Source organism: Daphnia magna, linkage group LG8 (assembly GCF_020631705.1).
Source record: "Daphnia magna isolate NIES linkage group LG8, ASM2063170v1.1, whole genome shotgun sequence".
NCBI lineage: Eukaryota > Metazoa > Arthropoda > Branchiopoda > Diplostraca > Daphniidae > Daphnia > Daphnia magna.
Window position 1 is genome coordinate 9,084,065 of NC_059189.1, and position 14,155 is coordinate 9,098,219.

The 14,155-nt window shown below is 40.3% G+C and overlaps 3 protein-coding genes, 1 long non-coding RNA gene and 1 other non-coding gene across 10 annotated transcripts; 1 reads left to right on the plus strand and 4 right to left on the minus strand.

The window, feature by feature from the left end:
• Positions 1-10: 10 nt before the first annotated feature.
• On the plus strand, positions 11-2,781 carry LOC116929703 (4-coumarate--CoA ligase 1). 6 transcript variants are annotated; one of them, XM_032937030.2, is made up of 9 exons: positions 11-154; positions 370-489; positions 560-675; positions 741-951; positions 1,008-1,320; positions 1,417-1,591; positions 1,666-1,834; positions 1,897-2,391; positions 2,457-2,781. In XM_032937030.2, exons 2-9 carry the CDS (start codon positions 471-473, stop codon positions 2,570-2,572), a joined length of 1,614 nt encoding a protein of 537 aa, XP_032792921.2. In that variant the 5' UTR covers positions 11-154; positions 370-470; the 3' UTR covers positions 2,573-2,781. The 6 variants fall into 6 exon arrangements, with proteins under 6 accessions (XP_032792921.2, XP_032792924.2, XP_032792922.2 ...); XM_032937033.2 differs by having other exon boundaries at positions 563-675; XM_032937031.2 differs by having other exon boundaries at positions 13-154; positions 399-489.
• LOC116929702 (4-coumarate--CoA ligase 1) lies at positions 2,712-5,194 on the minus strand. Its single transcript, XM_045177925.1, has 8 exons — positions 4,918-5,194; positions 4,739-4,854; positions 4,466-4,676; positions 4,082-4,391; positions 3,852-4,017; positions 3,519-3,788; positions 3,058-3,451; positions 2,712-2,992 (listed from the first exon to the last, which is right to left on the minus strand). The coding sequence occupies exons 1-8, from the start codon at positions 4,928-4,930 to the stop codon at positions 2,874-2,876; spliced, it is 1,599 nt and encodes a 532-aa protein (XP_045033860.1). The 5' UTR covers positions 4,931-5,194; the 3' UTR covers positions 2,712-2,873.
• Positions 5,195-5,512: 318 nt separating this feature from the next.
• LOC123475331 lies at positions 5,513-7,662 on the minus strand. The gene is made up of 3 exons (XR_006650388.1): positions 7,301-7,662; positions 6,474-7,184; positions 5,513-6,199 (listed from the first exon to the last, which is right to left on the minus strand). It is a non-coding gene; the product is annotated as an uncharacterized LOC123475331 (long non-coding RNA).
• Positions 7,663-8,386: 724 nt separating this feature from the next.
• On the minus strand, positions 8,387-8,459 carry Trnav-cac. Its single transcript has one exon. It is a non-coding gene; the product is annotated as a tRNA-Val (tRNA).
• Positions 8,460-8,544: 85 nt separating this feature from the next.
• LOC116929685 (endothelin-converting enzyme-like 1) lies at positions 8,545-12,885 on the minus strand. The gene is made up of 15 exons (XM_045177926.1): positions 12,676-12,885; positions 12,210-12,384; positions 12,004-12,140; positions 11,735-11,939; positions 11,543-11,653; positions 11,024-11,457; positions 10,726-10,959; positions 10,346-10,657; positions 10,093-10,269; positions 9,909-10,018; positions 9,762-9,826; positions 9,425-9,696; positions 9,185-9,346; positions 9,042-9,118; positions 8,545-8,967 (listed from the first exon to the last, which is right to left on the minus strand). Exons 2-15 carry the CDS (start codon positions 12,355-12,357, stop codon positions 8,868-8,870), a joined length of 2,544 nt encoding a protein of 847 aa, XP_045033861.1. The 5' UTR covers positions 12,358-12,384; positions 12,676-12,885; the 3' UTR covers positions 8,545-8,867.
• Between the last annotated feature and the right edge of the window lie 1,270 nt (positions 12,886-14,155).

Genomic DNA, 14,155 nt, shown 5'->3' on the forward strand with positions numbered 1-14,155 from the left:
TGACAACAGAACAGACAGACTTGACGTATCGTCATAAATATACACAGAAGATAATAACATTGCTTCAGGCGTGCATTTTATTATAGTAGTCGGTGCGTTTGCACTAGCTGCCATGCGGTGCTAGCGTGTATCTCTTGACATACTATCCGATTAGGTGAGTGGGAAAACCATGTATATCATATATGCTATGTAACTTTGAAAACTAAACATCCAAATCTCTAAAATCGCACTAATATAAGAGAAAAGGTGAAGTTATAGAAAGACACCATAACACACTTGAAAGGAACCAAGTGTAAGGGAGCAAAAAGCTCAAAGTCCTTTTTTTTTTTTTTTATCAAGACATACAGGATCAGTTGTCTTTTCTGATAGGTTCTTCATGGTTGATATTGTTTTTGCAGTTATACTATCAAATACTGTGAGTGTTTCAGAAGGTTTATCACATTGGCTGTGGCAATTGTGTTATCCACAACATGACTGTGCATCAAACTGGTCAGTAAACTTTACGTTCTTTTTACATATCAAATAAATTTATGAAACTGAGTGTTACTATATTATGAAGCAGCTTCCAGAATATTGACCTATCCAGGAGAATATGACAATGTTATTCCTGAAGACATATCTCTAGCAGAGTACATTCTTAATGAGATTGAAAAATTTGGTGATGATATCTCTTCTGTAGGGGAACATTTTCACTTTTGGAATCTGATTTAGAATTATCATTATTCATTCAATTGTTTCAGACCAACTCAGAGACTAAGCAGAACCTTACATTCTCACAAATTGTCAATCAAACCAAGGCACTAGCAGCTGGATTACAAATAAAGTTTGGTGTCCAGCCCAAAGAAAATATTGCCATTGTTCTTCCTAGCTGCTTGGAGTACCCTGTTGCAGTTTTGGGTGTTAACTATTGTGGTGCTGCTGCTACACTCATTAATCCCAGTCAAACAATAAGTAACTTAAATCAAGATGCTAGATATGTCCTCTTTTTCATTTCTTTTTGTTCTAAGGTGAGCTGAAACATGCAATTAAACTTACAAATCCTAAAGTGTGGATTGGGACAGAAGAATTTTCAACGAAGTTTCATGAACTCTTTCCAAACGCCGCGCAAAGGCCGCCCTTAATTGTTTTGACGAACAAAGCGGATCATCCATCAACTTGGGCTGGTTTGTTAGCATTTGGACAGGGCAAACCTGTTCGACGACCTACCATCAATTCCAAAGAAGATACAGCGCTTATCCTGTTTTCAAGCGGAACTACTGGAGTCCCCAAAGGAGTATCCCTGACACATGCCAACTACATTGCAGCTCGGAGACAAAATGTGTTAGTTTCAAGCACAACGACAAATAGTTGAACACTTAAATAATTCTTATTTTTATTTTGTTTTATTATAACAATTTGTTTTCTTACGTATTGCAGGGAGCTCACGAAAAATATCCCCAAGAATCACGAAGACCTTAATACTGTTATGCTGCCTCTCTATCATACTTTTGGCATTAGCAGCATTTTTGATAACATGGTCAGAGGATTGCAATTTATTCTGGTGCCTCATTTTACTTTCAAGAACATGTTGGAGGCCATTCAAGAATATAGGGTACTGAGTATTTTTATTTATTTATTATTTTTTCACTAGGATTCTGTCGAATAAAATACTCATTGAAAACGCAGATTTCAATCATGTCTGTTGTTCCTGCCATCGCTACTCAACTGGTCAAGCAACCAGTCGAGCAACATTATGATTTGTCTTCTCTTCGATTGCTTTTCTCCGGGGCGGCTGCTCTCAGCAAAGAAATTCAAGCTGGATTGGTGGAAAAATTTGGATGTTTCGTATTTCAAGGTTTCATCTCTTTTACGTGATTGATTGCCTTTCATGCAAAAACCATTTGTAAATTTGTTTAGGTTACGGAATGACGGAATCTACCCTGCGAACGCATAGCAACTTTATTGGCTCTTCCCGTGATGGAAGTATCGGCACTGTAATGCCTTTCTGCGAGTCCATTGTAGTGGATCCTGATACTAACAGGGCTTTAGGGCCTAACGAAGAAGGCGAAATTTGCGTTCGAGGGCCTTTAATTATGAAGGGCTACATAGGTGACGAAGAGGCTACCCGACACACTATCGACTCTCAGGGATGGCTACACACTGGGGATATTGGCTATTACGACGAAGATGGCTTCTTTTTCATCACCGACCGTATGAAAGAACTCATCAAATACAAGGGTTTGCAAGTGTCCCCAACCGAGCTCGAACAGATCCTGCTGAATCATCCTGAGATTATGGAAGCGGCCGTTGCACCCGTTCCAGACGAAGCCGCAGGTGAACTACCTCGTGCCTATGTCGTCAAGCTTCCTGGTTCTACCTTGACTGAAGATGACGTCGCCAAATATGTGGCTGGTTAGTAATCTTGTAATTTTCAGATAACCAGTCCGTTTTCTTCAATATATTGAATCTCTTATTAGATAAAGTGAGTCCACACAAGCGGCTGCGTGGTGGAGTTGTCTTTATCAAGAGCATCCCCAAAACTGCCACGGGAAAAATTCTTCGTCGTGAACTGAAGCTCAGCAGCAAGCTCTAGCTATAGTGTGAATTGGGAAAAATACTTGTTACTGTTTCGTGAAGAAGCCTGAAACATTTATTGGTATGGTGTGTAGATGAGCCCTAGTCTATAAAAAGAAAAATTTGGATCCGCAGACAACGTATGTTATAATCTTATGGAAGTTTGACCTTCTTTATTTGGTTAAACTATTCTATTCAACAAGGGAAAAATAAAATATCTAGATATGATGGCCTGATAAAAAGCAAATTGCGTCGCCGCCATCACAATATGATGCAGCGTTAATAGAACACCGAGATTTTTTAGGTTCACAGGTTGCGTGTTACAATTTGGAAGAGAGCGTTTTTAGCTCTCGGCGTAGGATCTTTCCACTTAATAGTTTCGGAATGGCGTCAATAAAAACGACACCTCCCCGAAGTGTTTTGTACGAAGCAACTTGATCTACGTTCAAAAGTTGAAACTTCAAGTTTTAATTCTTTTTGATTTCGCTAATTTAATTAATTTACCTTCAATGAAACGAATAAGATCTACTGCGGTAACGGTAGAACCTGACCGTTTGACGACGAACGCTCTTGGAAGCTCGCCGGCTAATTCGTCGGGCATGCCGATGACGGCAGCATCAGTCACTTCTGGGTGTGTTAATAGCAAATGTTCTAGCTCTGAGGGAGCAACTTGCATGCCTTTGTACTTGATCAGTTCCTTGAGCCGGTCAACCACATAGAAGAAACCATCTTCATCATAGTAACCAATGTCTCCAGTGTGGAGCCAGTTTTGTTCGTCGATCATAGCGGCCGTAGCTCCCGGATTACCACGATATCCTTTCATCACCATGGAACCACGAACGTAGATTTCGCCCACTTGCTGGGCACCTAGATCTTGTCCGGTATTTTGATCAACGATCTAAATATTTAAAATAAGTGCAATGAGAATAACAACTACACGTATTTAAATAAACGGATCGCCCTACCTTTGATTCATAAAACGGCATGATCATACCGACGCTTCCGTATTTACGCTGACCGGGTGGCATAAAGTGTGTGGCTAGGGTACACTCAGTCATACCGTAGCCTTGAAGGACGTCCCATTTATACTTGCTAATAATCGTTTTTATAATTTCCAAGCTTAAAGGTGCCGCCGAGCTAACAATTGCTCTTACGGAAGAAAGATCGAAATTGTTTGCGGCCGGATGTTTGGCTAGGAGAACAGCTATAGGAGGCACTAGCGGTATCATTGTTACCTGCCAATAGGAAAATAAACTAAGTTAATACGCCTATAAATATAGTTCAAATTCCTTGAGAACCTTATATTTTTGAATGGCATGCAACATGTCGGGGAAGTTGAATTTGGGGAGAATCACAGCCTTGGCTCCAACAGCCAGGGTTGTGAGGACCATCATACAGCCATACTGATGGAACATGGGCAACAAACCAAGATTGATGTCTTTTTCAGTGTATGGAGACCAAGCTCTGTAGGGTAAACGACAGGTTTGAGATTAGTATTCTATTATATCTTTATTACTCTGGGCCTTACTTGAATTGACACAATGCGGTGACGACGTTGCGATGAGTGAGCATCACTCCCTTGGGTAAGCCCGTAGTCCCGCTGGAGAATGGCATAGTAGTAAGATCTTCAAAGACGTTAAGATTTGGAGCGTCAACGGCCAAGGACCGGCCAGACTTAAGAATCATGTGCCATTGCGAAGCTTTAGTGTTCGAACAGTCGATGACGACAGCTCTAGTACTATACCCGGCTTTGCCAAGTTTGGAGAGCAATGGAACAAATTCTGGTGTGCATATCCAGAGGTCTGCATTGTTTATACTAGCCACATGCTCCAGTTCTCCTTATAAGGATAAAGAAAAAACAAAGATTTTGATGTGCTGCAGACTTGGTATAAATTGAAAAACTAATACTGACGAAAAGTATAGACTGGATTAACAAATGAAGCAACTGTCCCCAACTGGCTCACAGCTAGCAGTGTAACAACAAATTCCATGCAATTAGGTAAAACCAATGCAACACATTGTCCATATTTCAAGCCCTGAGAAGCTTGAAGACCTGCTGCCAAATGGTTCACATCATGGATCAATTGTCCATATGTAAGCTCTTCCATGGTGCTGATGTTAACCTAAGATGTCAACTGACAATATTTCAGTTTGAAAGAGTAAAAAAAAAAGTTATGTTACATACCATTGCAACCTTAGATTTCCATTTACTCATCTCACGGAAAAGGTATTGGTTTAAAGATATGTTAGGAATATGGTCATCATAATTGAGGGTGCACTTCACAATTTTGCTGTCAGGAGCTATTGTTTAAAAAATAATCTTAGAGTTGTAACATGTGGTAAAAACACTTTCAATTCATATACCCTTTTCTGCCATGATGAAAGGTTTTGTGAGAAAAAATTATTTGCCAGCAAAAGATACTAATCGTAACATTTGGTACGCGGGGACAAACAAAGGCAAAGCGTCAGCGATGTACAGGCTATTGGTCCTAGCTGGAGACCCAACAAAAACTTGTTTTCGGGACGAGTTCAAGGACGCAACAGCACACGCGTTATATTATTAGAAAGCTAGATAAAAAGTCTATTGCTATAAGAATTTCAAACGTTTGTTTATGTCGAACGTCAACATCTTCAAACCCATCTAGTGTTCAATTCAAGAAACTAAAATGCAACAAAAACGAAGTAGCAACAGCAACTAGTACACCCGAGTAGGGCTCGGCCCCGGTTCTCGAAAACCCGGTTTACCCGCGGTTCGTCGCCAAAAAAAGTCGCCCATGAGCGATCCGGGCAGTCTATTTGCCAAAGTGGGTAGGCTGGGCGGATTTGATGGGCAAACCGGGTATACCCACCGCCATCTTGGAAAATGGCGGCTTGCAAAGCCCCAAGTTAAATTAAAAGAGAGGGTAGCAAAAAAAATTTTTTTGTGGCGGGAAATTCAAAGGGCGTCACGGATTCAAAGGCGTCGGTAGGTAGTGGGCACAAAGTCTTAGGAACCGTTACCCACCGGATCAAATTTTTTTGCCGAGAAGACCTACCCATTCGCCCAAATACCTACCCATTGGATACGGGGCCGAGCCCTACACCCGAGTCCATAAATATCTACCCCCCCCAAAAAGGCGCGAAAAATAAAAATCGTCTACCGCTGCAAAATTGTTTTTGTGCATAGTGTTATGCATCGGCAGTTCGGCACGGCGAGTATACAAAGAGTTAGAAACATTTTTTTCGTCACAACTCTACGCATACTTTCCATCAGCTTACAATGACAGTAAGCGCAAAACTAATTTTGTTGCGGTACTTTTATGTTTCGCGCCTTTTTTGGGGGGTAGATATTTATGGACTCGGGTGTACTAGTGCCCGTGCAACAAGGTCTCTGAATCTCGGCGTCTTAACGTGCAGACGATAAATACGCCAATGCTAAAGCAGGGAGGAGTATAGAGGAGAAAGCAGTTCTATCCCGCGCTGTAACCCACAGCTGTCCAGGGGGTGGAAGAAGTGAAGTGCAGACTATCCTGTGTTCTTCACAACCAACTTGGGGTAGTTTGTCCGCAACAAGGGAAGTTAGAATTTCCGTGAAAGAATTTGGACGAAACATTTGCCCAATTTTTGATAGTCTTCATGACTAACATCATCGTCGATTTCATGTGCACTAGAATGAAGTACATTGCCAAAGAAAAAAAACTCCAAATAAGAAATAACAGAAAACAAGAGGGTGAAAGGAAAGTCAGCGAGGAAAGCAAAAAAACTTTAGTTAATTAACTAATTACTAATGTAACATTTGATTTTAAATATTGCGTATTATACAAGAAACAACAACATACTACAGTGAAAGAATTTTCTGTTATTTTATTGCATTTTTATGTCCTTTTCCCCATTTATTCGCTTCGTTTCCCATACACCCTACTGAAAAACTTCCTCTCTACCTCATTGTGCTGCCAACTGGTGGCGGCTTCCACTCCCCGGACAGCTATGGGTTCAACTCGCCCCTGTAGTGGGATAGCAACTGCTTTCTCCGCTATACTCCTCCCAGTCCCAGGCTAAAGGATAGGGCTTTGGCCTTCCAAAGAATCGATTCTTTTCAGGTCTTTTAACGATTCAATACTTCACCATCTAGCCAACACATACTTCACATTTAATCCGTGAACAGTTTACGTTTTAGTAAAACGTAAATCAACCTAAAACAATCATGTGGGTTTTGAAAAAGAGTGTCCCTTAGGTTGGTACGAAAAAATGGCAAATTTCAGTGTATTAACGAGTAGACAAAAGAATGTTTAGAACGGAACGCACTGAACATTTATTAGCTCCCCGCTGAACACGTCTCGAATCTCTCGTCTCTCGATAAATCAACTTGATCTCAGCCGACGCCTCTTTCAATGTGCTGCCCTCAGCGAAACAATTTTAAGACTTTCGCAAAGCTAAAATCAATAAAGCAGACGATTGCCAATGGTGGAGAACTGGAGATGGTAACTAAGGGATAATTTTGGTAACTAGGTCTGATAGTCATGTGATTTCAGCTTTGGTCAAGTAGCCAATGGCATGTTGGGGCAAAGAATGGAAATATGAAGTTTTTTCGCCATTAAATACATGTAGAATTAGAGCGCTTTAAAATGCCGACAGCAGCACAACTTATGCCCCTAGATAATAGTTAATAATATTTATATATATATCCTACACAGTTAAATTTTATTAAACGATTCCTTTTAAAAATAGGTCATATTCGAAAGTTAAATCTTAAAATAAACATACTTACGATCAGACATGTCGTTGGATCACCAAAAAGTGCAACTCCATCTCGTGCACCTGAACTCTACCAGGCAAAGTACGACAGAAAGTCCTGGTAGAGTTCAGGGTTCAGGTTCAGGCCCATCTAACCACAAGCTAGGCGTTCCGTCATTGGTGCAACATGGTCCCTCCCCTATCTACCAACACTGCCGCTGCCGAACGTTAGCGGCAGGTCGGGGCATTTATTTGTTTTGTTTACTTAGGTTAATTGATTTTTTGTTTTTGTTGTTTTTTTATTCGTGTAATACAATGCCTTTTACCCTTATAACTTTGTTTTTACTTTTTAGATGGCTTAACGGTATGCTTTCATTTAAATTGATGTTAACTGTGAATCTACACCGACGGCGTGCAACCGGTTCCACAACCCGATTAAATTATTTTGTACCCTGTTTGCATCTATTTCGTGTATTACATTGTATTTTACTATTTTTAATGATTTCCCTTCACTTGCTCACTTTTTCGAGTTTGGGCAAGGCCTTATTGTTTACATTTGGGTATTTTGAACTGAAATGAACCGCTTGATGAGTACCTACCCGAGTTATAACCGATCGTCATTTTTTAGGTAGGTAGGTCGGTGCGGTTTAACTTGTATCGGGTATTCCCCTTGTCCCAGTACACGAAATTCAAATAGCTTCTACCAATAAAAACATTAGTCCGAAATAAATAAATTTTACAGAAATAGATAGCCCTCATCATGGGGTATCCATTTCTGGAATCGGGTAATCCCCATCTCCCTGAAATACATAAAATTTTAATAATTTTTTGCGGACAAATTATAAGTCCAAAACAAATAAGATTCCAATGTCCAAGTCCTAACTTGGAATGTAAGAAAACGAAAAAAAGAAAAAAGATTAACGCAGGTACCTTTGCGGAAAAATCGCCATCTATCGTGAGAAATCTCAGAAAACGTGGGGTCGATCGATGTGATTAGTTAGACATGTAGTTTTGCAAGAATTCCTATCGGGAAACTCTTTTTTAACTTAACATCGCCGTTGGAAGAATCCTTCGAACAAAAAAAAAACTTTATTGACCGCAGGTACTTTAGGGAAAAATCTGCTTCCGCCCAGGTTCGAACTGAGGACCTGCTGTGTGTGAGACAGCCGTGATAGCCACTACACTACGGAAGCATGTAAGTTTTCAACGGTAAAATCTAGGAATATGTGTTTGGCTGTTGAAACGACCATACAAGAATATCAATGCTTTACTGTTATGTGCGATGCATGTACCTGTATTTTCAAGTGACCTGCACACGTATACATATATACTCGCACACCGTGATTATAACAGCTCGATAGAAGAAGTAATGGATATGAAACGACAAATAAAAAGGAATAATATCTGAGCCGATGCCAAAGCGGAAAATGAGAATTGTACACGTTCACAGATAGAGCTCGGAGCGGATGACAGACTATTGCACCTGACATCAGAATTTCCTTTCTCCGGACACGGCGTAGGGTGAATACGCAATGATATTCATTATTTACATAGGAGAATGATTAATCACGACTTAAATGATTTAGATGACTTGCGTTTCTCTACCAGACGGAACATTTCGATTTGGGATTGAGGCGTGTACCAGCAGGGCAGTTGAAAATTCGTCCATAATCTGGTAAATTCATCATGAAACCGTTGACTCTATCGTATGATATAAAACGTTTAGTGTCTGAATAAATACTAAAACGAAGACAACATAGGAAATCAGTCTATACCGATCGTGGGGTGGGGCGTGCTCATCCATCCCGAGAATCAGAGCATACGCCTGCGGAGTAATCAGGGCGCAATAAGCCTATACATTTAAATTCAGTAAAGAATTACAACAGCTTAACTGATTGGTCATAGATTTTCCCAATACCTGAGCAGCATTGATCAACATGATCTGTTCATGTGTGTAATTTAAACCGGGTAAATTTGGTGCGGGTCCCCTCTCACGGGCCATTCTTGTTTGTGTTGCCACAATGGCTTTAATGGCTCCCAAATCGGCTACATTCTCATTTAACGTTAATTCGCCATCCACCTGCATATATTTATGTTTTATGGATATTTATCGATATTTATTTTTGTTAGTATTAATAGGTAAATGTCACACACAGACCTTGAGAACAATGCTAGTTCCATTGATGGAATATTCAGTGCGGAAGGCGTTGGAGAATTGATTGCTGACGCACTTCATTTTCTGCTGGAACAATTGTTGCGAAGATGGACTAAGTAAATTGCGTCTAACTCCATCCTCGTCAAACTCAACACCGGAATTGTCAAAACCATGCATGATCTCGTGAGCAACGATGAACCCTAGAGTGCCTAGACCGAGGTAGTTGGGGGTGTCCAGCGAAAACAGCGGATCGTGCAACAATCCGAGGGGTAAAACTATATTTCAAAATGAATCCATTTACTATTAAGGAAATATTACACATTTTCATAATGAAACTCACCCATGCTGTTAAAATGTTGTAAATAAAAAGCGTTGGCAATCATCGGATATGCAAGCATTTGCCACCTGTCGGTGAAAGATAACCAGGTTAGAATGATTTGATACCTGTTTTTTTTTTTGCATTACGATGTTTTAAAAGATCAATTACGTCACAGTTGTTTCATCAACCGGTTTGCTGTAAATGTCGAAAAAATCACGTCGGAAGAGCCGGTACATTTGCCAAGTACTCGCTACGAAATCCAGTCCATCGATATTCACCTTTTTTTTTATTGTTGCGAATTTTACCGATTTTGAAAAATTAAATTAATTTAACATAAAGCCATCAAACATACCTGAGCTGCCATGCTTTCAAGAAAAGTCTGATTGAAGAAAATGGAGGGCGCCACTAAATTTGGTTTTAAATTGCGGGCTTTACTCAACGCTTTCACTTTGGTGATTGAGTCTGGCCAACTCGATTGTTGAATCATCTCGATTACCGATTCTTTAAGAGCCACAAACATCTCTTCAGCCTAATTAAAACAGCAGATAAATCCCAAAAATTATTAGCTAATAATAAGACGAATGACATTATGGTTATATACTGACCTTAACTCGGTAGTTTTCCAGCTGGGCGGGAGTGAAATATTGCAGGTAGATGCCGCTGAGAACTTCACCGAATCCTCCTTTGACTGCCTGGATGCAAAACGACCACTTATCCATGCCAGGTGGTGCTTTGAAGAGCTCCAAAGCGAGATCACGCACCACTAACATTAGCAAAGTGTTGTGCATGATTCTCGGATCTGTCACGTTCACAATCGCCTGGATTTGATGAAGGATGTCAGGGTAATGAACTACCACCGTTGTATCCATAGGCACGTTTTTTCCCAATGTTTTCCGCAATAAAACGGGCCAGTTGATCTGCGCAGAATATTAAATGCATATTAATAATAGAAAATTTTGAAAGAGCCAAAAAATTATGTAATTACAAAGCCGAAATTTTGCTGAAGCAAATCAACTGTGTAATAGTTGAGTATTTTGGAGCTTTGTTGCTTGAGTTTTCGGTCTCGATCACTGGGCAACAGCTGATCGACGGAAGATATTACTCGGCGGATTTCGGATTCCTCTTTCCTGTAATCACTGGCAACAGAGAAAGAATTGAAAGCGCCCTGGTCCTGCATCAGCCGGAAGGCAGCCGATGCCCTAGCATCTCTCGACAATTGCTTTACGATAAACAACATATTAATTGATCGAACTTACGCAGTTTTACTACGGTTTTTGTCTTACTTGGATCGATTGGAGGAAATTAGCGTCTGGTAGAAACGGATTCTGAAGTTCGAGGGATGGATCTGGATGATTCAAAGATTCAAATATGGCGAAGTCAGGAAATTCATCGTGATTATCCAGTTGGACATCACCCATGCCCAGGAATTGTCTTTTAACTCTATGACGTTCTTTCTTGTCTCGAAGAATGTCCAGGTGATGCAAGAGGTCACGTGGAACAGGCGAATGGAATTGCGGAACGATGCCACTCTGCCTGGGCAAAGTTACACTCAACACGTAACGTGAAGTATTGCGATCGTCAACTTGCACGACGAGATCAAAAAGTGGTGCTCCGTTCACGTTCAGGATTTTACCTATCAATTCCGTTAGATCCCATTGAGCTGGATCCCATTCTGACGGTGCGGCAATGATTCCAAGTTCGTCAACGGCTTTTTTCACTGCATTTTATATCAAGGTGACAACGAATTGAATGAATTAAATTCTGTATAGACAGGAAAACAAAACAAAAGAGTTCCAATTCACCGGAAGCGTGACGAACTTGGTCCTGACGATCAGCCATGCACGACGCGAAATAACCTCGAACTTTGTCGTTGGCTTTGATTTCATCCGGTTTCGTTGGACTTTCCAACATTACTGTACACAATAAACAAATTGTTGTTTCAATCAAACATAGCGGATATTGAAGATCATTTCGTGTGAAATTTGTATACTCACATTTCAGTTGGTGATCGACCGAGGCTTGAAGATTCTCTAATACTAGGACGACATCTTTACCACCAGGCGTTCGGGCTTGTCGTTCGAGCCAACCACCGCAAGCGAATTGGGCCATATCATCGCACGGATCGGCTTTCGTATCCAGCGCAGTGAGAATCCGTGCTGACGCTTCGACGCATTCCAACGTAACGCACATACTCGGTTCCTGTATCAAATATCTTTCACGTTCTAATGTGCTTTTTTGTTTCTTTATTTAAAAAGCTGCTAACCCGTGTCAGGTTGCCAATTAACGATCCTGCAGGGATCACATCATCTGTGACGACGAACGATTTGTTTCCCGCTGTTAAGAGTCGATCCTCCAATCTCAGATAGATTTCAACTAAAACTATCATAGCCACGAAGAAACCTTGTGACATTCACGCATCGATTAAACTGGTGTGAACAGATCAAACTTCAATTATCGGGTGAAATATACCAATGAAAATGATGGAAATCGCTGAGAGTAGCAGTTTTTCGGGAAGCGTGCGTTGTTTCCAACAAGCCGTCCATCCCGAATCGCAAGTGCCGGGAATTGCTGTTTCTATTTCCGAATCAGCATTTTCCACTGATTTATTCGGGGTCATTTTTGTATGCTGTTGCTGGTTGGCGCTCTGTTTCAAATGAAAATGGAATTAAAAGGTTCAACGGCTAATTGTAATCATGTCTCCGTTCAGTATATATAAACAACATTAGGGACAAGAGATTGAGGTCACCAGGGTATAAAAGCATAACGGATCTTTTCTTTCTCTTCTAGAAAGTGAGAGGGTTTTTTTTTTTCAAGAAAAGAAATGTTAGAGACGCATTGTCCCCAAATGTCGAAACACACTGACAATTTCCGCATCAAGGGACTCGATAGTTTCCAAAAACATAAAAGAAAATTTGCCAGGATACGTTGGGCTTACCTGGAAGTGAGCTGTAAATACTATAAATATAGTTGTACTAGTTCTCTATAGATCCCTTTGTTCGCTTGTGGAATATAACTCTCTTCCGCTGGAATGGTTGCCGTTTAGACTTTTTGGCCGGACGACAAGAACAGAACCTGTTGGGACGACGTTGCAGTCGCTACTAACTGACGTTAAGGTTTTCAGCTGTATAGTCTTTAGGTCCTGCTGTTGGCTGACGGGACTTTCTCCGCCAACCCACCGGCAATCTATTATAATGGGGTATACGATGAGACTCTGTATATGTAACCCAAGTCCCTCCCTCGTTACGTTCATCTGCAAACAGGGAAAGCAAACCTATATCCCCAAGGCGTGAAAGTGTATTCGATTTTTTTAAGCTCCTGGTGAGTTATACTTTCCCCGCAATTTTTGCACACTATCAAATAGAAAGAAATGAAAAAATATATATACAATTCTTTTTATAACGAAGAGAAAACGAAATTATAAAGAGAAAGAACCAAACTTTTGCTTTCTCCCAACATCTGCAGCTTGTCCGTGTTGTGTGTGTATAACCGATTATCGAACGTGAAACTTATAGGCCTAATAACAGAAAACTGGTCACGCCATTTTGCCTCTTTCTCAAACATTGTTAAAAATATTATTATTATAATTATGTTTTTTTTTTCGATCAAGTTGGAATCAACTCTGTAATAGCCATATGGGTAAACTTTTATCTCGAGTGCGTTTCCACAAAGCGGAAGTTGCGCTTTTTTGTTAGAAAAAAAGAAAAATGCTGTGACAAAAGAACAACCCAAAAAAAGTTTTGGAAATCGTCGGGCTTTCTCCACATTCACCCAGCATACAAATAACTAACCAAAAAAAAAAAAATCAAGTTTCCTTTGCAAGAATGAATAAGTAATGGCTCATCATTATTGCACTGTTGCTCTGAATCGAACCATGTATATGTGGAGCGAGGTCGTCTTTGTTTCGATTGCCAACTCGTTAGCGTAAAGAGATTGGTCTGTTCATGCCCCATCATCATGGATGACTTTTGAGCTTTTTTCACAGTAAAACAAAATGTCCCCATTTCACGAAAGCTTCACGCGGGAGTCGATTTTTTGTTGAGCGATTAGACGCGCTACAACTTTCTTATATGGTCTCTTTAGAAGACGTGCGTACAGCTGGGAAGCCAATGACTCGTATTTACCTTGAGTGGAGCCAAAAGTGTGTACTTGAATCAGCAAATGACATCAGTAAATTTACGTTAGTATTATTTGCTAACTTTCTCTTTTTATTCCGATGCTGTAAAACAGTTTAAGAATAAAATTTTTTGTACTTTACGAGACCTTCGCTATCATTAAGTTGGACATTTAAGTAGCCATTTTATATTCCACTCAAGAATTTTCTAAAAATATTCAACAGGACAAAATCGTCAAAATTTTAGCAAATATACGTTGTGTTGATTTTAATCTATAAGGTCACGAGACGTTGATTTTGTAAT